We start from the raw sequence: 24,853 nt of genomic DNA on the forward strand, positions 1-24,853 counted from the left end.
CGCATGGGAAAGTTCAAAGTGAAAAGGTATTGATGCATAGTGTATTAAATCTGTGCATTAGTTTATTAAGCCTTTTCTTTTAACAGTTTTAAACCTCAGTTACTGTGCGCTCTTGAAGAGAGTTTGACTGTAGTAACCGAACGTGACACGCAGTTTGACGCTGAATGGAGGATGACAGACAGACGCAGCGGAGAGAAGAGTTTACCTGAACTTGAATTTAACGACTTAAATATTCATCTGCACCTCAGATTAAACTATGGAACAGCTTCAGAACACTTGAAATATAGTACACGAAAACTTTATGGTGCTTTATAATGTTTTTGTGCCTTTCGTGGGGCTCAACAATAACAGAATAGTATACGCACAATATCGGATCTGGATCGGTCTCTTCTGACCCATACCCGATCCGCAGAAAATGACCGTATCGGAGCCGATACCGATCCTGAATATCGGATCGATGCATCCCTAATTTTGACATACTTTTGTATGTATTTGCCGTTCAGGTACTGGAAGGAGTTGTCTCTTGTGCCCAATTGCTTTTTAATCGCTTGAAGGTTTTAATTAAGGCTTAAAAAACGCATGCAAATGCTAAACTTTCGTGATGAAGCTGCAGTGGTCCGATCGGGCAAGTGACAAATCCGTCTACTGTCCCGAGCGTCCTTCACGCTGGCCCTGGGCCATCGGGCAGTCCTTATTGTCGAGCCCTGCTACATATCAGGAGTTTAGCTCCAACCCATCTGCCTTTAGTATTCATTATCTGCTTCAGGTGCGTTCAATTAGAGCTGGATGCATGAAATGTGAACACCAAAATAAAAATTCAGTTTAACTTGAAGAAATTTATACATTTTTCTTGTATACTAAAATGTACATTTTCTTCTGAAGTAATTTTATTATTAAAGGAATATCATAGTATAAAGATTTTTCATCCTTTTTATTTATACAGTATACACATTCTGTTTTGCAGAACTATATTTTACTATAAAATTTGATGTAAATTATTGTCATTTGATTGCAGCTTACAAGATTCAATTCTTAAGGTTTAATGAAGCAATTTCTTTAATGATAATTGAAATCATAAAATTCAATCGATGCAAAAACACAATTTTGAATTACACAATTAGCTTACTCTGTGTAGTTTACTTGCGTCATGTTTTCCCTCAAACAGCTCTCTGCTAAACTCTTTAAAGGCACATCTCTAAACCCCTCTGTACTGTTCTTTGTGAAAGGCTGCTAAGTCAATTGCCCTTGTGGCTACAGAATGAAAACATCACCAAGCATCAGCAAGACTTGTTTCCCATAATTGTTGTAAAACCAGCTTTGCTTCCCTTAATCTTGGCTATTGGGATCTGTATTGCTTTGAATGCAGCACAAAGGGCCCTGAGCAACAAAAAACCCTGGTTAAAACTAAAGCAATCATCAGAAAATATTGGCATCCATGTATAGTTTGGGTGACGATATACTGGCAATGTCACGTTGGTTTGACATGTTACAAAATTGTATCGGTGCATCAAAAAATTGCACTTTATATTTTGTATGTTAAAATGGCTCATGCTGGAGATGGATCTGCTCTATTCTTGGTGGTAGCTGTTTCAGGAGGCCAGACATTCTCACAAAAGAGAGTCGGTCCTCTGCCCAAACAGATGGCATCTGTTTAACTAAAAGAAAAAAAGTGGCTGTGAGTGTGTGCTCAAATGAGATGGGGAATGTCGGTACCTCAGATCATGTGCGTCTTTAATTTCCTGGTGACCGTGCAGAAACTTCAGCACACATGCACATTTTTTCCACATCGCTTCTTGCTGCTTAATTTGAAGCTGGAGCAACTTTGCAGTGAGTCAGAGAGAGAGGCTTGTTGCCATGCCAACGTGACACGCAAGTAAAGGAGGTCAGATGAGATGAGGCTAATAAACTCAGATTCTAACAACTGAATTGTTGAATATTTTACACCGTATATGACATCAGATGGAGGGGCTTGTCACGTTGTTTTGAAGATTGACTCCGCCTGCCACTGTTCTGCCTTTTCTTTTCTTTCTACGCAGTTATTGCTTTTTTGGCACATATGTGAGTCGCGTCGCTTTAATTGCACCAGACATTGACAGGTTTATTCTTTGAGAGCGGGAGTGTGATGTCCCCATGTGAGTGTACCCAGCAGAGCACATGTAGGGACATCTCAAATGTCATCCTGGCTCAAGGAGAAAAATAGCAGTGTTTTTATATGCGCAACTGCATTTTGTTGCCCTAGGCCGAAATCCGATTGCTCTGCCGTTTAGGGTTAGTAGCCTTAAAGATGCGCTCGTACTAACTGCAGTGTTTACCGAAGCAGTTCTCTGTTGGAAACCCCACATGAGATGTGCAAGAGTCTGTGATCTTACATAATGTGCAGTTAAGCTTGATTTTTGTCCCGCTTGTTTTATTTTTTTTCCCCCATTCGTTCCCAGAAGACAGTACAAATGGCTTTTAAGATGCCGTCTGTTACGTAGAGTTGATTTAAAAGGCAGCCAAAGTGCACAGGCAAGCTAATGCAACCTCTGATTGAGCAAAAGCCGTTGGCCTGAAATTGCATCAGGAGCCCTAGACCATCATCTCAGATCTTGTGAATTATTGATTCGTCCAGTTAATGAATATCACAGCTTGTGCCTCGGCGTCAAGGGAGATAGATTCCAAAATCCTGTTGGGACCACACAGCCAATAATGACTGCCGTTTAACTGTCAAACTCTTGTGAAGTTGGACATTTGCTATGTGAAATCATAAATCTCACTTTTTCCCCCCCCTGTTTTGCACAGAAACGCTGAATGGCAATATTTTAGTGCATTAATTCTGAGAAAGTACTTAATCTTCCTGTCGTGCTCCTTCTACTTTTAATCATCTTATGCCTTATTCTCTCTCTTTTTCTCCCCCTGCAGAAGCAGATCATCGTGGACCCGCTGAATTTCAGCGAGGAGAGGTTCCGGCCTTCTCTCGAGGAGCGTCTGGAGAGCATCATAAGTGGCGCCGCCCTCATGGCCGATTCGTCCTGCACACGTGACGACCGGCGTGAGCGCATCGTGGCCGAATGCAACTCCGTGCGACAGGCGCTGCAGGATCTGCTCTCAGAGTACATGGGCAATGTAGGTGCACGTGAAATACTGTTTTTCCTTCTCGTTTACTGCTTTTCCCCTTCCACAGTCCCACATCCCTGAATGGCGATGCGGAGTCCCCACCTGCTACCTGAGGCAGACGCACTCCTGCAGAGATGGAGAGGGGAGTTTTATTTCAGGGACAGTGCACACATCACGTTCGCTGGGTGGTGTTGTATAAAGACCTCCAGTCTCATCACAATTTGTCCTGTGCTGCCTAGCTTTTGAACAGAGGGGTTCAGTACACACAAGCCCCCTCCTGTGATACTGATCTGTGCGTTGAATTGTTTGACTGCTGTTGTTTTCAAATAATTCCCTTGTTTGCTCACCAATATTGGTTTTATTTATTTTTGCGGTCTTTCATTTCATTTGTTTTCCTTTTGCTTCTCCATTTATTATATTGTTGTCACGGATTGTTTTTTTTTTTTCTTTTCTCCATGAAAGTCCTGAGTAGTTTAAAGAAATGCTGGTTGAAAGCAACAGTTTTACACCCCTGCGGCGTGCAGCACGGTGGGTGACATGATATGCTTGTGGTCCAGTGGGTAAATGAAGAACTTGTAAGTTCTTTGAAACATTTGGCAGTATTTGCCCCACACCGAGAGAAAATTGGCCACTTTTAGGCCAAGCTGGTGTGGAGTGCTATATTTGATAAACAAATTCAATCATTCTAATAAGTAATTTAACTTTAATTCACCAGGTTAAAACCCTACCTCATTTCCGCAGGCTAATTTATTCCTTCGATTTCTAACAGACACTGAATGTCATATCATCACTCTCTTTCTCCCCTAGTACATTTCTCTAGATGACAGATCTTTGTTTTAACTGACCTCTTTCCCCATCTTCATCTCATTTCCAAATGGAGTAGCAGCCAATCAGTTTTGCTGTTTTTGGCTGTCGTGGTACTGCATTCCATCTGTTTTTTTTGTTTTTTTTGAAATAACTAAATATTACTTTCTAGATATCTAGTAAGGGCTGCGTGATTAATTGAAATAAAACTGAACTAAAGAAAATCTGCCTCTTTCAGGGTGAAGTATGGCATTATGTTCACACACATGAGCAGCTCATTATGCGCCGGTGATTGCAACGTCTCAGAATGGCTGCTTTTTTTTTTTTTTTGTAATTTTTATATTTAGTATTAATTATAGTTAATAATTATTAGTTAGTAATATAATAATATTTAATAACGCTCGCGTTTTTTCTAAAACCAAAACATTTTGGCCAATTTTGTACAGTCCTACAAATAAGCAAAGCAAAAAAAAAAGAAAAAACACTAGCTACTCCCATTGTAATCTGTATTATAATAATATTTTCCTGCTTGATGGCCTTACTCAAAGTTCAAATAAGTTCTTCGCCCCTAGCACACAGTAACATAATTTTTCTGTCACACGTTAATAGCGGTGTGTGGGCAGCCGAAGTGGTGTTGTGCCACAAACCGCTGAAGATGATGTTCGGGGAGGCGATGTCTTGCAGGTGTCAGTGACTATTTATGTCAGTCTTACAAAACGTCAGGAAGCAGCAGGTCCTCGGCTCTGTCTGGAAACACAGCAATGTTCTCGGAAACCTGAGCTGACACGCTCCAGATGGCTCATTGCTGGTTCTGTGTAATTCCAGACCAGGATCGTGAGCAAGCGCCTCTGTCATTACCGTCCATTTTTAACACTGCGGTGCGAGAGCCTGAAAATGGCTGTCTGATAACATCTAGCAAGAGGTTTGGCATGGATAAGGCACAAGCATTCAATAAAAGTCAAATTACACATTCGATTTCCAGTGCCATTTCAAGTGATCCTCGTGAAGAGTGCTCATGCCTGGAATGGAAAAATCATACCAGATTGATTCCAGCAGTGATAGTAATCACTAATATGCAGCTATCTGTGTAATAAGCTTGCCATGTCATCCAAAATTAGCCGTGCTACCATGACTGCATGAGAAATGCTAATATAATTGGACAGGACCTTTTATAGAAACCCCAGCTTATGTATAGACTTTTTTTATGTCCCCGTTAAGATAAATGACACAGAGCAGTCCCATATGTCCCTACACAGATAAATGACAGAGCCGTCGTTTGAATACAGATGAGCGCCATCCATGAGACGTACGTTTCTGTGATCGCTTTTTTACTCATCCTTGGTGCTGCTGGTTTATTTTAGCTACAGATTCATCCAAGCAGTGTCTGGGTCGTTTCAAAACAGGTTTTCTACTTGACTAGGCCTTTGCATCGTGTCTGCCCCAACACACAAAACACTGCTCCTCAGCCCTGAAGCGCAGCTGACATGACAACGCTTTGGCTGCTCACTCGTTCAGACAGGAGAAACAGATGAGGGAGATGATATGTCCATCTTTCTCCACTACCCCTGGACTAAAGCCTCCTGGAGTCTCTGGATGCTTTGGCCGGCACTTTACCTGGCATTACCTTCTGCAAACTCTCTTCCAAAACCTATAGTGAGCTATTGCTTACATAGGCCGCAGTTGACTCGAGATTGACAATGTAATGCATCTTGCTAAATAAAAGCAATGTTCATTTTATTCAAATATTATTCGTTTTGTTATATATATATATATATATATATATATATATATATATATATATATATATATATATATTTATTTTTGAGAGAGAGGGTGACATAGCACTTTATTTGTGGATGGGTTAAAATGTTTATTTAATGTTTAAAATCTTAAGATGTTTTGTCATAGTGCCAACAGATTTCTGGACATTTAATGCAGGAAAAGTCTTAACATCTTTTTGTTATAGTCTTTCAGGATTTCCTTATCAGGTAGTAAAGTTATTTCTCCCTCAATTTTTTCTTACACTTTTATCCTCTGCTAAATGGAGGAATGTATTGGGTGCAATAGGCTGGGATTTTCGATTTGAGTAAGACCGGTGCAGCTCCTCCTCCCTCTGTTAGAATGAATAACTAGTCTCGCATCCAATTTATGCTCTGACTGTGTTGTTAAATGAACTCTGAAGGCCCGCAATAATACAGAGATTAAATTGGTGTCCCAAATTCAATTTTTAGCCATATGATTTCTCCTGGAATAAAGGAACTGCCTTGTTTGAAGTGACTTGGTTTGATAGAAGGACATATTGGCCAGACAGCATATGGGCTCTCAGTCACAGCTGAGACTGTGCTATTGGAGGAGTTTTGCTCTTTAAACCTCTCTCTTTTTAGCTAGCTAGCATAGCAGTGGGTCCTTTTCTCTGACTTTTACATTTTTCAAACAGCAAAATGAAACTGCCAGCTGGAACTTTGTGCTTAATTTATTGAAGCAAAATGATACATCGACATAATAGAATTGAAGACAATGTTGTCAAATATTTTCCTGCTTAAGGCAGTTCATTCTAGTCAAATTTCTACAAATTTATCTTTTCGGATGAGAGATTTGATTGGATGTGTATTTCGACAGCCTCCCACAAATCAGCTGTGTGAAACAGACTTTATTATTCTATAAATTAAATGAGAGGTCTCGAAAGGTTAATCTGAAACCCAAGTTCTGTAGTTAAAGCCTCTGGCAGTGGCTCTGGTTATGAATGTTTATGAAAATAAAATAAAAAGGCATAATGTAACTATTTCCGGGCATGTTGGTGACCAAGCTAAGTGCTTAACACTTTAGGCTTTCTGACTTCATAGTGCTTGAATGTAAATGCTTTAAAGTTGCTCAAATTGGCATAAATTTTCGTTGTTTTTTTTCTCATGTTTGTTTAATATCCTTGCTTTGATTCTTGCCTCTGTCACACATTTAAATGAATTTTGGAGCAGTGCCTCAAAATAATCAAACCTCTATTCATAATTGATATAATCTTATGATGAATACTAACGTTTTAATCACTGTTATGCGACCTGAATTTTACAGGTTTCATTATCATTGAGCAGAAATGGTGCATGTAGGCAGAAAAAAACCAAAGGCACGGATTGAATTATAATGGACTGCCGCATCCCGTTTTTGGCTTAGGTTTGCAAAAGCGGTTTTCAGGCTGTTCAAAAATAGATTGTAATTAATTGCCGATTAGCACAGAGATTGATCAAGCCTTTGTTAGCCAGGATAAGATGTGTAATTGTTACGCAGGACCTTAAACCGCATGCCCCGGTTTGTGCTGTAACCCCAAACTCAGGCAGTCAATCTGGTTTCGACTTAAAAGTCCAGCCCAGACTGATTAGCCAGATGATTAACAATGCAGAGCACTGCTAAACAAACAAGCCTCTTCACTTTGCCGAGCACGAGCTCATAGTTTTGAGTGCTGTGGTTCAAGCACGTATTTAATTATTCCACCCTCTCGTGACTACTTCACATGTGTCTGTTCTGAGCTTTTCTGCTGCATTTTATTAATAATGCATTTCAGACCCCCCCCAGACTCTTGTTGTAGAGGTGATTGTACACAAGGCGAGCTGGCAGTAATAAGGTTTGACATGTCAAGCTTTTGACATTTAAATTCTTAAACCTGAAGGCGAACATCTGAAGAATCTGTGAAAAGACAGATGCGAACTCTTCAAGGCCTTACGGAGGGGAGATGGAAGAGGAGACCCACACACACCCACACCTCTCTTTCCGTCTGTTCTCTTCCTCACGTTTTCCTCTTTGCCATGGGCATTCGGCAAGATTGACACCTGGTCTTGTTTCATGACAACTCCCTTCTGTTTTTTGTTTATTTATTTTTTTTTTTTAAGAAGTCTCTTAAGTCGAGCTGAGCCCTGTTTCTATCATTCCTCTTCTTGTTCTTTCACCTAACTGTGTGCTTTTTGAAAATATTTTTGTCTTACCAGCCTGGAATAATTTTCCTTTTTCATAAATAGCGATAACATTTGAACAGTAAGAGCAGATCATTACCATTTGACCTTTTCTGCAGCAATTTTCTTCTTTAGGAAATTCAGTGTAGGGACACCTGCTTGTTAAAGCCGAGTCTTAATGAGTCCCTTCTAACCTGTTGGCCTCTGGTTTTCCCAAATATTTACTAAAGTTAATTAAGATGGAGTCAAGAGTTCCTGCAGCTTCTTTAAAAATATTTGAAAAGCCAGGTCACTTTCAATGCATATTTTCTCATTTACTTCAGTTTTCAAAATCTCAAAACTGACTTTGTCTCTTCCATTTTAACCTCATCTGAATGCGTAATTAAATCGAATCAAACCACATGCAGTGCATCAAGGGAGCACTTTACTGTCCCTGAGGCTTTTGCTAAATTTACAGCTCTCCATAAAAACGCAAATCTGTCACACATGGGCTGTCAGATGGTTCCCCCATACCTGGTCCTTGATCATTTAGCTGTTAAAATCACATCCCTGGCTTTTCAGAGAGATGGATGAGGTGCTTTTTTGCTGAAGCAATTTTAATTGCATAAAGATTGAGACCGTTTGTCCATTTCAGAGGAAGCTTGCTGCACTAAATTTTTTAGTCTTTTGCTTAAAGGGACCGTTGACACAAAGGAAAATCGTCATTTAGTCACCCTCATGTCGCTCCAAACCTAAATGACTGACTTTCTTTTGTGAAACACGAACGATTTTGAATTTTCTTTTTTTTTTTTTTTTTTTTTATATCCATACAATGAAAATCAGTTTGGTACAGTGTTATTTGGACCCCAACGATCTTCAAAATATATTTTGTTCTACAAAAACAGATTAGTAGCTATTGTTACCTGATGCTGATCACAAATAGTGAAAAGTCACCCAGAATATTACACTGGAATCTTACTGTGCTATGATTAATGAAAAAAAACATAAATCTCTGTTTTTGTTATGGTGTAAAAGCCTGTCACATGGGCATTGCTTTTCAACAGTGATTATCCAGCTATGCAATACACCCTCTAGTCAAATGGCTTTTAGTGCTTGTTGGTTTTTTTTTTTTTTTTTTTTGCGGTCTGGGTGTTTGGCTGTAAATGTTAAAAGCACTTTCCTCCAACTGCTGTAAATATGATGGCAAAAAGAGAGACTTAATCCTTTCTATATTGATCACTTTAGCCAAAGACTTTAAACAGTAGACCTAATTATTCACAGTTTAGAAGATTGTGCCCACTTCATATCCCATCCAAATACCAAGCCTTAAGGTGCGTTCACACCATATCGTAATTCCTGTAATTACGAGATACCAACTTGTAAAAAGCGTTCACGTCCTTGTAGAACTCGTAATTACAACTTGTGAACTGGGAGTTTTCAGAGAGTTACGGCTTGTACCACGTGACCGCTGCACCACCTGATAAAACGCGCCCCAGGCTATGCTAGGCTATGTAAACTTGCAACAAAACACATTAATTGTTTTTAAATTTGATTATTTATAATTATTATTAGTCTTTTTTTTGACAGTTCTGCTGCTGTTACCTGGGTGGGATGAATTTGTATTTTCTTTATTAATTTGCTTAAATTAGGACTACATTATTCTGTAATTATTTCTTCCATTTTTATCTAAATTTAGTATTTTTTTTTAAATGCCAAATGACATGATTATTTATGTATATATTTGATTAGTATAAATGATAAATTAATAAATGGGGTCTAAGATTAAATATATTAATTAATCTGTCTAATGTCTAAAATATATAATTATATCTACTAAGCTCTGATAATGTATGGAATATTATATTAAGACTATCCAAATGTTAATAAAACAATACCCTAGAACAAATACCTTTAGAAGCAAAGATGTGTCTATCACTTTAAAGGTATTGTTCACCAAAAAAAACAAACAAAAAAACAAAGTCATAATTTACCCAAGTTGTTCTAAACCTTCTTTTGTTGAACACAAAAGAAGATTTGAAGAATGTGGGTAACCAAACAGCTGCTGGTCCTTGCTCAGTAACTCAGTGGTCCTCAGAGTCATTGGGGACCAGTAACTATTTGGTTACCCACATTCTTCAAAGTATCTTTTATGTTTAACAGAAGAAATAAATTATTACAGGTGTAACAACTTGTGGGTGTGCAAACGATGATAACATTTTGGGTGAACTATCCCTTTAAGTCAGACAGTCCACTGTAGGCAAACTCTTCCCTGCAAACTGCGCGTTCATCATTAGTTACTGGACAGAACCATTGATAACTTTCCCATTCAGCCCTACATCTGGAGAGTCTTGTGTTCAAAGGGCGGATGTGAGCTCTTGATGTTTGAAAACCGCGCAGGTTTAGCGCATGCTGCACTGCATGCAGCGCTCACGTGAAAGGGCTTTGGACTCCGTTGCTATGGAAACAAAGACGTCAATGCAATCACGCGCAAATGAGCTTCTCTAATACTTATGAAATTGATTTCATTAGAATTGCGATTAGTCTTATAAACAGTGCAACATACTTGTTTGTTTATTCAAATATGTGCTGGCCTTTGTAAAATACGGCACAAATCGAGTCCCGTGTTGATTTGATACGGGACACATAATTTTACCTTTTAAATGCGGGACGATTCCTTATTTTAAGGGATGGGTGGCAACCCTACCACCTGACCACCGCACTGACCGCAGGCGCTGTTTAGGCGTTGATAGTGTTGCCATAGAAAATCATAATTCCAAGTCCGAGCAGAATGTCACGTGTTGTCATCTCAAAATTACGGTAATTATGATATGGTGTGAAGGCAGCATTACGACACACACATGGCATTTTACTGCTTTACCATAAAAGGTAAAAAAGACAACAGGTAAATAATTTTTTTGTGTGTGGTTTGTTTCCTTAAAAGCATTTACCACTTAGTACAGTAATTTATGTCGCTGTGTGCGATTTAGCTGCTGAGCAAGAGTTGACCTGACCTCTTATAAAATTTAAATGCGAGTAGATAAAATGTGTGTTTGAGGGATGGAGGCGTGGCACTTGGAGGATTTATGCCACACACTTTGCCATCTATCTCACTGCCTGTTCCATGTTGGGAGACGCACGTGTGTGTGTGAGAGAGAGACCGAGCACAAACCACTGATGATTCCATTATTTTCATTCATCGCTCTTATCCTCATGGGTCTTAGACCACTGCTGTTGGCTGCTGCAGAGCTGTGGCATCACTCCGTGACTGACAGTTTCTATTAAGGATCGTTGAAGTCTTAGACGTGTTGTAGAGCATTTAAACGACAGCCCAGATCTGTGTTGAAGGTTATTGTGGTGCCATTTCACCCCTTTCAGGATGCTAAGTGACCTCTGCTGTGCCTTGTCATTTGTCCTTGTTGCATATGTATTTAACAGCTTTGTTTTGTCATGCGTGGAAGTACATTTTCCTTTTTCTGTTCCAAAAGATAGCACTGTGCCACAGCACAAATACTAAACGGTCTTAATGATGACTATAAAGATAACTATAAATAAATTGTTCTGTTTATAAGAAGCCTGTTTAAATGTCATTTGCTGCTTTAAATGCAACAGCTCTTTAAAGTTGGGGCAAAATCGTTTGTCTGTTCTTATAGTTGTGGTGTGGACCGCTTTATTCTTATAGAATTAGATTGATTAACAATAACTAAAGTTTTAGTATAGTTATTGTCTTTGGTGTAAACGACCTTTAATTTAACTTTAATTTAGGTTTAACTGACACAATTACCAAACATGAACTAACAATGAACAATATATTTCTTTACAGCTTTTATTAAAGGGGTCCTATTATGCTTTTTCACTTTTTTAATTTTAGTCAGTGTGTAGTTTGGGCATACGATCTACAAAGTTACAAATCTCAAAGTCCTCTCCAAAAGTATTTTGTTTTTAAAAAATCCCTTTTCAAGAACTACAACGAACGGCTTGTTTGGACTGCAAAGTTGTTTTCCTGTATTTGTGATATCACAAAGCGCTCCATTAGAATATCATTAAAATAAATCCAGTTACAACAATAAATAACAGTTTCACTGCAATTCATGTTATAATGTTAGAATTAAAGAACAATAATCATAATACATATTACCGTTGCACTTATCTGTACATAGTAGAGCTGCAGCGATTCGTCGACATCATCGATTATGTCGATTTATAAAAATACGTAGATTAGCATGGGATGCGTTGATGCATTGCACTTTTTAGCCACGCCCATTGCGCGAGCCTGCAGTTATCCCTACTTAAGACTGTTTTCCTGCCATGTTTAACACAAAACAAGACTCTAGAGCAGAAGGTAAAGGCTAGAATGGCAACATCACTTCATAGAGTTGCATTCATAGTGCATTTTATTATTATACGACCGTCAGAACCGCATATAAATATAGCCAAACTGACGCCTTTACATGTCAAGATCCAACCGCATTCTCGCATTCAAAGCTGTGGTGAATGAACGGAACAGCACTGGACATCGAGTTGTCTATATAATCATGACGGGTTTAATTCACCCACAGAGACTGAGAAGGAGAAATGATTTGCGTTCATCTGAAGATCCACTGGAACTGCAGTCAGCGCGATCGCGCGAGCTCTGAGACGCGCGCACCAAACGCGCTCTCTGCACTCGCTAACAAAGCATTTAAAGTCATTGTTAGTTGTTTAACTGTGATGGATTGGACAAGCCTCGACTGGGCTCATTTATTTAAAAACGGGCTGTCAACTGTGATAAAACATCCTGGTGTTATGACGCCATTTTTGATTCTGTCGCTCTAGTGTCCTGAATGCGGTTGTGATTTCAGCTGTTCATTCATACAGAGATGTATTCAAGCAGATGTTTTAATCTGCTGAATAAATAAAACATTTCAAGTCTCTCACCTGTAAGAAACTGCTGTCAGTCCCAAACAGTAACTGTGAATGCAGCCATAAAGTGCATTTCTATTGTTTGTATTGTATCACTGCCCTGTTATTCTTTCTTTAATTCTTTCTTTCTTATTAATATTTGTATTTCTTTCTTGCTTCCTTGCTTTCCTTTCCTTTTCTTTCTTTAATTTTTTTGTATTAATCATTTGTTTTTATTTTTTTCCTTTTTTTAAAAATTTATTTTCTTTCTTTCATTTGTATTTTTTTTATTAGTTATTTATTATTTCTTTTTTTTCTCTCTTGTAATTTTTTCTTTATTTGTTTTTCTTTATTTTTTGTAAAGTATTATGAGAAAATGTTTGAATAAAATATTAAAAGATATAGCAGAAGTTACTGTTATTATTTAATGATAGTTTAACTAAAGAATTAATGAACTGATAAGAAAATAGATTAATTGAAAAATAATCGAGAGATTAGTCGACACTAAAAATAATCGTTAGCTGCAGCCCTAGTACATAGTACCGTATTGACCCGAATATAAGACAATGTTTTTTTTCTTGGAAATGCATCTGAAAAAGCGCGGTCGTCTTATATTCGGGGTCTAGACTTTGACATGTCAATAATACACCCACAACAATAGGTGGCGCCAAAAATGCATAAAACCAGTGTGCCATGAGATATGTAATGTAATGTGTGCTGTAAAGATCGCGAGTGAAAACAAAAGAAAAGCTTACAGCGGTATGAGTCGTGACTGTCATGTTAGTTTGATGGGACCAAACTTCCTCTGCAAGTGATTTTAAAACATAAGACAATACCCAGATTTGAAGACTACAATAAGATTTCACTTCTACTGTTAATACAATTTTGGTAGGCTACTATGAGATGGATAGCCTAAATGTTATATAATTCAGATGGGCTACCTGTTATTTTTATGGTATATCAAAAAGTGTATATTTTTCAATGTCATTGTTGGTACATTTTACCAGTATTTACCATACTTTCAAAACAAAAATTAAAATAGGAAAAATATGCAATATGAAAATAATTTAAGAAAAAATGTGTTTTACAGAGAGAGAGAGAAAAAAAGGTTTTCCAAAAGGTACATCTGGAAAAAGGGGGGGGTCGTCTTATAATCAGGGTCGTCCTATATTTGGGTAAATGCAGTTATTTTTAAGCTGTTGTTGACATCCTGTCTAAAACATGATTTAGCCAAAAAAAACAATAACGTTGCCACTTTAATATGTCTTTAATTCATGCGTGCAAAGGCTCTGCGCGGTCCTCTTGTTCAATATTCTCAGGGTCTGAATTGATATGGCAATATTGATGAACTTGCTGTTTTGGCAACGAGCGGGGCAGTATTGAAACACCATATAAGCTGTTCGCCGATCACAACACACTGGGACAGCTAACCAATCACAACACATTTCGTTTTTCGGAAGGCGGGCCTTCATCAAACCCGGAACTAACCGAGCCGTTTGTGCCAGGCTGGGGAGAAAGTATTGTAATAATGTAAATTATGTGAAAAATAATGCGATTTTTCGAACCACCAATCATGGGAGCATGTTCTAGTACACCCCCAAAACAAAATCAAGACTTTGTAAAAGAGCATAATAGGACCCTTTAATGATTTGTAAATGTATTTACAATTTAAATTTATTCATGTTATTTCACAGTGCATTAACTGATATTAACAGATACAATTTCTGAGCATAATGTATTAGTAAATTGTTGAAATGAAAAGGTAGTTATGCTGTTGTCCATTGCTAGTTAGTGTTAATTAATGTGGTTAACCAGCAATAACAAATCAGACCTTATCGTAAAGTGTTTTCACTTGTTGCAGTGCTCAAGCAAAAATGACCTTGGCTTAATAATGGCAGATAGCAAATAAATTTGGCTGGATTAGTGCTTAGATGTTTTCTGCTCTATAGTTTCCCCGTCTCTTTTAATGCAGTTTTGATGAACTGCAGTCCACACTGTGAACTCTTTTGACAGCCTCTTATTTTTCCCCTTCTCATAATGAAATATCCACTGACATTTTGTTCCAACTCCAAAGTTGTAGAGCCTGGTAGAGCAGGTATCATAACATACAATAAAGGGGTGCTTTACTCTCTATGCTCTTTCTCTCTGTGTAATTTTTTTTCATCCTGGTACAGAGAACACTTGAGTGAGCTCTATAGACTTCTGAAACTAGGAGTGATAGCTTGGAGTGATGGTTATTTTCAGCCGCTGTCGGTGATTGGAAAAATGTCGCCATCCTGTTCTCGTACACAATAATTGATTATGCTCTGTTGAATCACGATGCCCCTAATTTACTCCAGCTTCTGTTCAATTGAAGGGATACGTCCTTTAGTTGAGTACTGTACTACAGTGGGGAGTCCAGACCCATACCTGGCAGAAACCTGTAAATCAGCAGTGGCTTTGTGCGGTGAATTGTACAGTGAATAGTTCCTGTCCTAGGTGCTGATTGATCAATGAAACATTCCAGTCATCCTGCAAAGTGCAATATGGTCAGGACTATTAAACAGAATGCCTATTCAATTAGCTAGTATATGGGGATGTTAAGATTTCTTTTCAAAAGCATCTCATTGGTGGGTTGCTTAAACAACTAGTAGAATAGTCTTAACTAAAACGGTCTTAACTGAAAGCCTGTGTAATTAGACAGATTCTTATACTCACTTGAAAATGGCTAGACTACACGCAACAGAATGGAACAAATTTAGTATGTTGGTTTGGTATCAGTCAATCAGTTGATATTGAATATACATTGGACCTGAGTGAGAATTTGATGACTGAAAAGGTATTGTAAACCTTAAAAGCACTAAAAATGTAAAAACACTAAAATGTAATTTTTAGCAAATCTCGAATATTAAATTCTAGTAGTTACTGATAGCCATGGCTACACAGAATTCCTAAAAAATTCATAACAGTATATATTTTCTATATATAGAATAGTGATTTGTACTTTAATGCTGAAATGAGGTAGCCTGACTACTATGGTTGGGTACCGTTCACATTTGAACCTGTACGGTACCGGTATCTGAAATTCGGTACCGGTACCCAACGGTACCTTTTTTCGGTACTTTACTCTGTGTAATAATAACAAACATTTATTTCCGTGAAAAAATAAGTCCAAAACTCTCAATTTCAACATTTTGAACAATAGGACCCTACAATTGTTTTTCTTTTCTTTTTTTCCAGAAATTCTTTTATTTTTTTTTTCTGATAATCAAATGAAGGCATGAAACATTTATTTATTTTTAATCAAATCAAAATGAAACCCTTTTATTTTTTTGGCAAACAAACCGAGGTTTATTGTTAAAATTAATACATGGTAGAAAAATTATGTGAATATACCTTTAAAAAAGTTATTATAATAATTGTATTTTTTTCTACAATTAAGTCATTAATGTGGTTGTAATTATTTTTATAATTGTTTTATTTAAATTTGTCAGTAAATGGAATATATAAAGACGTACATTATACTGTACAAAAGTAATACAAGAGTAATATATTTCTGTTACATGTTAAACCGCACTTTTATTTTGACAGGTTGCGTGAAGTTTCTGTGTGTGTACAGTATGATATGATGCTGGTTTTCTCAAATGAAACGGTAAAATTCTCAAGAAGTGACTCAAAGCCTGTAAGTTCATGTAGTGAGATGCAGAGGCCGAAAATCACCGCGAGTTCACGTGTGCGTCAGTATTTGTTTACTAAACAAAACCGCGTCTCCGCCATTCATACATACCGAGGCTAACGGAACATGCAGGATTCATATTTAAACCGTCTTTTTGCGTTTTAATATTCACATACACTAGTTCATATCGCGATTCGAATTAAGTGACAGACATTCTTTTATTCATCCAAAACTTGCTGAATTCCATGGCATTCCGCGCTATAAAGTAAATTCCGTTTATATGAATGGACTCCGCCATCCTGTCCGCGTCTTCGCGGAAACCATATGACCCTAGAAATGTAAGCACACTTCAGAACATTTCGGTTTGCTATATGTTGTGTTTTAAAGAGTTGCAGGGGTGACAAGTCACAGGGTCTCTCTCTCTCTCTCTCTCTCTCTCTCTGTCTCTCTCTGTCTCTCTCGTATGCGCCCAAATGCGTTCTCAGGTACCGAAATTTGGTACCGAATAGGCCTGTCGCGATAGTCGATATATTGACTTATCGCATGATGTATGGAAATGAGCGTGATCATTTTTGGTGCCGCGATATATTGCGACTGGTCATTTTCTTAGAATGAAAAATAATGATTATATTATTTTTTTACATAAAAATGAATATCACCAACGTTTTAGTTGATCGCGCTGCCTCTGTCATCTCGTCTGCTCTCTGTGGCGGAGGCGGGGCGGCAGCGTCTCCCCCACACACACGCACACAGAGCGGACAGCTACAGGTGAAGAGAATTCGTGAACCCACTGCGTTATAAAGTGTTTCGTGACAACTACAGCCAGTTAGGAAGAACAAGTCCTAATGGACTTGGTTTCAAAGCCGCAATCTTCAGCTCCGGTGTGGGAGCATTTTGGCTTTAAGCCGAATGAGAGAGGAGAGCCAATTAACGTGAATGAGCCGGTATTTGTTTTATTTATTTAGCATATATTTTTTTTCACATTCCGGTTCCAATGTCTAAATATTCTTAAGAATAAAATGTTCTTTGTTCTTTGAAAGAGTGTACTTGCATTATTATACTATTATATTGTCATACTGTAATTACATAATTAGTGAAATAAAATTGTCTTAAAATGACAATAATATCGTTTATCGCAATTAATTTTGGTGCAATATATCGCACAACAAAAAGTAGTTATCGTGACAGCCCTAGTACCGAATGATTTAATGTGAATCGATACTCGGTAGTACCGATGCAATTCGGTCCATACCCTTAAACGTACAGAGTTTGGTACCCAACCCTACTGACTACGTCAGACTTCGTACTTCCGCTCAATTTCATTTCGCTTCTGTACTCAGTCTGATATAGCAGACCATCTCCCAGTTTATCTCCGGCTCTGCAGCAGCCAGGCCAATCAACGAACAGAGGACGGGCTGAGAGCCGTGACGTAGACGCTAAGCGCCGAATTTAAGATTGTAGTTTAGGTGAGGGAAATCTAAAACGACAGCAGACATGGAGACACGGGATGCTATTCGCTCTGTTCCCGGCATTTGCCAACTGAATCCCGAACAAGAAGAGTGTTTGGTTCACATTTTAAATGGAGGTGATGTTGTGGCCCTACTCCCGACAGGTTTTGGGAAAAGTTTAATTTATCAACCGTTACCGATCATTAGCAAGGAACTGGGGAGGCCAAAGTTCGGCAAGGCGGTAATTGTGGATGCGTAGATTTACTTCACATAAATTGTAGAAGTCGTTCACAGCCATCTTCACTCCTGTATTTCGCTCGATGGTTTTGTTTTCGCCGCATACCTGTGTTTACAGCAGAAGTTAGAGGCGGCTGAGCCGGTGAATAACATACGTCATAACTAGGGTTGGGTACCGAACTCGGTACTTTTAAGGGTACGGACCGAATTGCGTCGGTATTACCGAGTATCGATTCACATTAAATCATTCGGTACCAAATTTCGGTACCTGAGAACGCATTTGCGCGCATACAAGAGAGACAGAGAGAGAGAGAGACCCTGTGACTTGTCACCCCTGCAACTCTTTAAAACACAACACATGGCAAACCGAAATGTTCTGAAGTGTGCTTACATTTCTAGGGTCATATAGTTTCCGCAAAAACGCAGACAGAATGGCGGAGTCCATTCATATAAACGGAATTTACTTTATAGCGCGGAATGCCACGGAATTCGTCAAGTTTTGGATGAATAAAAGAATGTCTGTCACTTAATTCGAATCGCGATATGAACTAGTGTATGTGAATATTAAAACGCAAAAAGACGATTTAAATATGAATCCTGCATGTTCCGTTAACCTAGGTATATATGAATGGCGGAGACGCAGTTTTGTTTACTAACGTACACAAATATCGAAGCACACGTGAACTCGCGGTGATTTTCGGACTCTGCATCTCACTACATGAACACATGAACTTACAGGCTGTGAGAGTCACTTCATGAGAATTTTACTGTTTCATTTGAGAAAACTAGCATCATATCATACTGTACACACACAGAAACTTCACGGCAACCTGTCAAAATAAAAGTGCGGTTTAACATAAATGTATTACTTTTGTACAGTATAATGTACGTCTTTATATATTCCATTTACTGACAAATTTAAATAAAACAATTAAATGCTAAAAAATAATTACAACCACATTAACGACTTAATTGTAGAACAAAAAATACAATTATTATTATTAACTTTTTTTAAAGGTAGATTCACACAATTTTTCTACCATGTATTAATTTTAACAGTAAACCTCTGCTTGTTTGCCAAAAAATAAAAGGGTTTCACTTTGATTTGATTAAAAATAAAATGTTTCATGCCTTCATTTGATTATCAGAAAAAATAAAACAAGAATTTCTGGAAGAACAAAAAAGAAAAAAAATCGTAGGGTCCTATTGTTCAAAATGTTGAAATTGAGAGTTTTGGACTTATTTTTTCACTGAAATAAATGTTTTTGTTATTACACAGAGAGTAAAGTACCGAAAAAAGGTACCGTTGGGTACCGGTACTGAATTTCAGGTACCGATACCGTACCGGTTCAAATGTGAATGGTACCCAACCCTAGTCATAACCAACCGTTATGTGATTGGCTTACAGGTACACCAATGATTTTAAACTTCAGACAAGCGCCTGCCCACGAGAAAGTAAACGCTTGTCAATTATGCCCTTCCAGATTCTGTCTACGAAGCAAAGCGAAGTAGCAGAGTTTGGTATTACCAGGCTAGAAATGAGGTCCTGTTTGACAAAAAATATGCAAAGAGTGATGACTGTTGATTATTGATCAGGTGTTGATTCTAACTTTATATTAATTTAAAGTGTAATTCAACTGCTACAGTTCTCTGTGAATGCGTTTGTTTGCATAATCAGTTTGACAAATTATGCGTTAGTACTTTCTGAAGCAGAGGTGCTATTTGTTAAGTGTGCTGTGAATTTGGCGATTTAATGGCACATAACTAAACCCCCCATGTTGTGACTTTACTCTCGTGGCCCTAAAACTAATAATGGGTATCTGCATACAGTGCTTTTGGTAATCAACATCATCCTAATATCTCTGTATCCTCCGAAACATTTTTAATCCAGTTTTCCATTTTGTTGTACATTCACACTGGCCATAATTTGCCTTTTGCTCAGTAAGTGCATGTCACTGTCGCAGTCGCCTTTCTTGTCAGATGTATTTTTCCAGATAGTTAATCATAAGCCTCATTTGAAAGGAACAAATCACTCTTATTTTCCGCTTGTTGAGGGGAAGACATGCTGCATAGTCTGCAAGGTGGATGTGTTCAGTGAGTTGGTATGTATGTACTGAATTTATTTGAACTATCGTTGGGAACAGGGCCACATCCCCACCTGTTTCAGCGCTGACACATGTCTATGATTCTGACCTTGTCAAGATATTATTCCACCCTGAGAAGAGGGAAGTTATTTTACTTTTATAAAACTTGATAAAGAACTAGATTTGTTAAAAATAAAAATGTGAACTGACTTCATTAACTTTATGGTGATGTGCTGCATCCATTGTAGACTATATCAAGGTGTTATGGCATTGGCCGTTTTGGTGTAGAAAGTGTAATTCAAACAATGGGTTGAAGGAACTAAGATATTTAAATTCATGAAGGATGTTCCCTTTGTCCTTTCCGAATGAAGATTAAATGATTGTCTCCTGCTTAAGGGTGATTGCGTGTTAACATGACTGTGACCTTGAGCTGCTTATTTACTCTGCAGATTGAAAAAAAGTCCATCAAATGCGTTGTGATTTTGTACATTTAAATGACAGTAAAAATCAAAATTATGTATGCTAGCCCAGCAATGCTTAGGGAAAGAGAACGAAAAGAGTTACTTTAAATGCAAGTGAGCGTGTTTAATGCATTGTCGTCTCCTGGAGAAACAGGATGAATCATTGAGTGCTCCTCAAGCACAAAGACGTAGTTGCTTTTAGAAATATTTGAAATGGTTTTCTGCTCCGCTAGGGACTGCAGTTGCAGTTCACTGTTTAAAGCCACATTTAGACCAACATTTGGAGTTTTTTAATCTGGGAGATGTGGTCCTGGGAATTTGCATTACACACTTCCTGAAATGTCTTGTAATTGCATTTAATAAATATCCAGAGGAGCTGAATAAATTGTTTTCCAGCAGATAAATGAGGTTAGGCCAAGATTAATTGCCTCTGAACCCCCCAAAACAAATATTTCAATTAGTTTGACCTAAACACAAATGGTGCTACATGCTTTCAAAAACCGCCAAGCCCCATGAACCAGGGTGATTTATCTTTCAGTTTAAATGCTTGGCTTTATATTGCACTCATTTGTAATAACTTCTTTGTAAGTACTTTTCCACGTTAAAACTTTTGTATCATTTTATATCCTTACTGATGTGTTGTTCTTTATTTAAGTTGGAAGCAGCTCAGAGAAAAAGAGAAAAGATCTACCCAAATGCTTGTTTGTTTTTCTGTTGTTCATTTTACCAAATCTTGCCGTGTAAGACAAAGCTGTTTATGAAATGCGCACAGACAGCAAGCCTTTGAATGGTTCAAAAACAGAAATCAATGGCTTGCTCAAGCTTCAAAAGCTAGCGTGGATCTTTCGGTTTAGTTTTGATCTAGTGAGCATTTGTTAGGACTAGATAACTGTCTTTTGTTTTTTGTTTTTTGCTGGAAAACAATGTTAGAGAGGTGTCCCATCTCTTTTCCTTGCAAATCCAGCACAGAATGGAAATATTTGATATTTTTCCAAGGGCAGAAGGATTCAGACTAGTGGCTATTAAATACTGCTGTCATGGATAATGGCATTTGCCCACATTCACTTTGGTGATGTAGCATTTCTGACTCTAAACTGGGTTACCCTCAGAAGAGGCTTAGGATTTTTCTGTTGTTATTGTCAAGGGCATCATTGGCCTCATAGGTAATATAGAAAAATAATTTTTTTCCTGATATATTGTCAAGATCCAAAGAGAAATGGTTATTTAATGGTCCCACTGGTTGGATTCCTGTCACACTGGCTCTTTTACGGTCTTCCTTAAGATTGCATTGTTTCTCAGAGTGCCGTTACATGTCCATTTAGCTCATGTGTTATATAGACGCATGCTCAAGCTCTTGTTCTTGGCGTTCAGATAAAGTCTTGTAAGCTGCTTGCTTTGAGACAATTGAAGCTGTTGACTTTGTAGGATTGTTTTGCAAATGGCATATTAAAAGTTAATAGCCCGTGCTGGTCCTTGTGTGTCTTGAATATGTTTCAGACGTATAGTGATGATGTGTTGCTTGTTTTCAAGGGCGACCATTTTATATTGGGTTCAGCACAAGGTCTGTGTTAACAGAGTTTTACAGTATCATTGAAGTGGTCTTTCTGAAATGAGCTTGGAAATTAACAGTGCCAGGCAGTGCAACTGAAAATCGTTGTATGGTTAGTGCATGCCAAGCTTTATTAAAATGTCAACAAATTAGCACTTTATCATCACCGAAAATAGATTCTTGCTTTAAATTGTTTGAGATACTGCTCCTTTGGTGTGTGGTTCCTTGAATCTATGGAGAGATGTTAGGCTTTCGGGATGTAGTGTCTTTTTTTTCTTTTGGCCAGAATGGGCTCTAAGGAGCAGTCGTAGCATGAATATTAATGAATTCAAAATTGAAAGGGCAGGAGGTGAACATTTTAAGAAATTAGATTTCACCTTGCACAGCAGAACTTTCTCTCTGTAAGATTTAATAATGATTGAAGCATTAAGTCGTGCTCATGTCTTCTCTCATCGTCATCTGGGATACACTAAAAACTCTCGCAAAGGTGCCACTGTGTCAAAGATATGCTCTGGTAGTTTGACGTATGGGCTTGTATTCAAAGTGGCCAAGGATCATTCCCCAGGTAATTAGGGCGCATGGACGGTTGCATAAATTTGTGTTGAACGTTCTTAATAAATCAAAAGATCTTGTCACCTTTTGCTGGTGACACCGCGTTTTCATTTCTATAGATCATCAGAGCAGACAGTGCGAAGGACGAGAAAAGATCCCCACAGTGAACAAGAGCATTGGTATTCAAACCCTCGAGGTTCAATAACCCACCTTGGAATCGGCCTCACGGCAGGCTTCAGCCTAAAGTTGACAGTATGAAGACAGATAGCATGCCATGTTTATTAACCGCTCTGTACGATTTGCCAACAGCGACTGGATGCCACAACTGATTGCTCTGTGAAGACAGATGAATCCTGCAAAGCTTGACATGCCCCATTCTCTGCCCCTCAATCATGAGCCGGGGCTTAGTAACTACATGCTGTCCAGTTTTGCAGACCTCTCCCTAGAATACTGAGGAATGTCTATCATGCACCTCCTCTGGTGCACGGTGCAGGTGTCTTCATAAGACCTGTGACGTTTCAGCGGCCACACTGTTGTTCCTTGCCTGCAACAGGTAGGCGTATGAAATGAAAAGGTCACCCTCGTATACATAATGTACCGAGCTGTTTCTAGTGACATGTCACTTTTGGAAAAGTCATCTCTCTAAATAAACTGCAGTGCTGAAGTTTATTCAGTTGAATCGAAAGGGGAAATTAACAAGGCGTTTTAATGTTAGTTGTTATTAGTAATGTAGTAATGTTTTTTTTCATTTGACAAAGTCATTTAAATTTATTCATTCTCTTCATATTCATTAAAATCACTTTTACTCTAAAATGGCATGTAGTTTTAGTCGACGGAATTAAATTAAAAAAATGTTAAAATTGAATCAACATTAAAGTCTCCATTAAAATATTCAAGCATTTTATATTAATTTAAACTTGGCATTTATGTTTTCATTATTTGAAACAATATTCACATCCATTTTACTTCAAAACCATTTTGTGGTATTTTTCGTCATTTTAATTGCTAATTTTTCTCATATTCATTAAAGTTGACAATCAAAAAAAAAAGTTAACAAACGTCTTTTGTATTTACCAACAAAATAAACACTGATTAGATGTGCAAATTGACCTTTTTATGCATGTGATTTTTATTTTCAATTTTTATGTAGTCGTTACACTGTAAACCAGTGATGGGCAAGCTTGGCCCTTCCAGGCCACTTTCCTACAGAGATTTGATCCAACCCTGATAAAACTCACCTGCCTGTAGCCTTCTAGTAGTCTTGAAGACAATGATTAGCTGGTTCAGGTGTGTTTGATTAGGGTTGGAGCTGAACTATGAAGGAAAGTGGCCTGGAAGGGCCAAGTTTGCCCACCCCTGCTGTAAACTATATGACGACTGAATAGGAAACTAGTTTGGCTGGACTCAAGACAAGGTTTTGGCAGTTCCCTCCACTTGTATATCTCCTTGTTATGGGTTTCCTACTGTGCTTAATTGATTCTGTCTGGTCTGGTCCAAGATGTGTTTTTGGGTTCCAAAGAGGAGCAACTTTAAAATGTGTAAAGCAGTAAATGTTATAAAGGTTTCGGCTGACGAGAATCCAGATTGATGCGTCCTCCCTGGTAAGTGTTTTCAAGATTAATTGGAAGCTCATAATAAATGCTTCAAACATATGCAGCCCTTGAGTCCTTGAACCCTGAAGGTTGTTGAGTTTCCTAGTAGCATTGCCTACAAATGGTTGCTTTATTGCTTCTGGGCTGGTTGAAAAGGTTTGTTTTTGATCGAATAGACATGGAGTGTTACTGAGAGAAATGGGCTATAGTCTCAGCATCTGGCTGGTCTGAACTCTAAGATCTCAATGTAATTTGCCTTTCGATATATGATTGATTTTCAAGAGTGCCTCTTCAAGAGGTTCGAGGCAATAATTGGATTTCCTTAAATTGTGCATATGGTCTCTTGACTGTATTCAGCGAGTCGATGATAAGTGCGATACAGATGTTTCACCTGTGGCGCTGGGAAATAATGGGCAATCGTGATGGAATCTAGATAGTAGTAATTATAGCAGGCTTGCATCATAGTTGATTATGAAGACCTAGTGGGTGGCGATGGCAGGCTTTCTCTGTGCCGCATCAGAATGTCAGTATGCCATTTTTAGCTCCACTCATGTTCAGTTGACTATTTCTTATGGTATTT

General features: G+C 38.1%; 1 protein-coding gene across 1 annotated transcript in view; it reads left to right on the plus strand.

Annotated features, from left to right (window-relative positions):
- ctnna1 (catenin (cadherin-associated protein), alpha 1) overlaps window positions 1-24,853 on the plus strand; it is a 101,819-nt gene that overhangs the window by 20,362 nt on the left and 56,604 nt on the right. The window contains exon 7 of the mRNA XM_058797205.1: window positions 2,902-3,105. Coding sequence (XP_058653188.1) covers window positions 2,902-3,105 — 204 coding nt within the window. The remainder of the gene's footprint in view (window positions 1-2,901; window positions 3,106-24,853) is intronic.

Source organism: Onychostoma macrolepis, chromosome 14, assembly GCF_012432095.1.
Source record: "Onychostoma macrolepis isolate SWU-2019 chromosome 14, ASM1243209v1, whole genome shotgun sequence".
Lineage (NCBI taxonomy): Eukaryota > Metazoa > Chordata > Actinopteri > Cypriniformes > Cyprinidae > Onychostoma > Onychostoma macrolepis.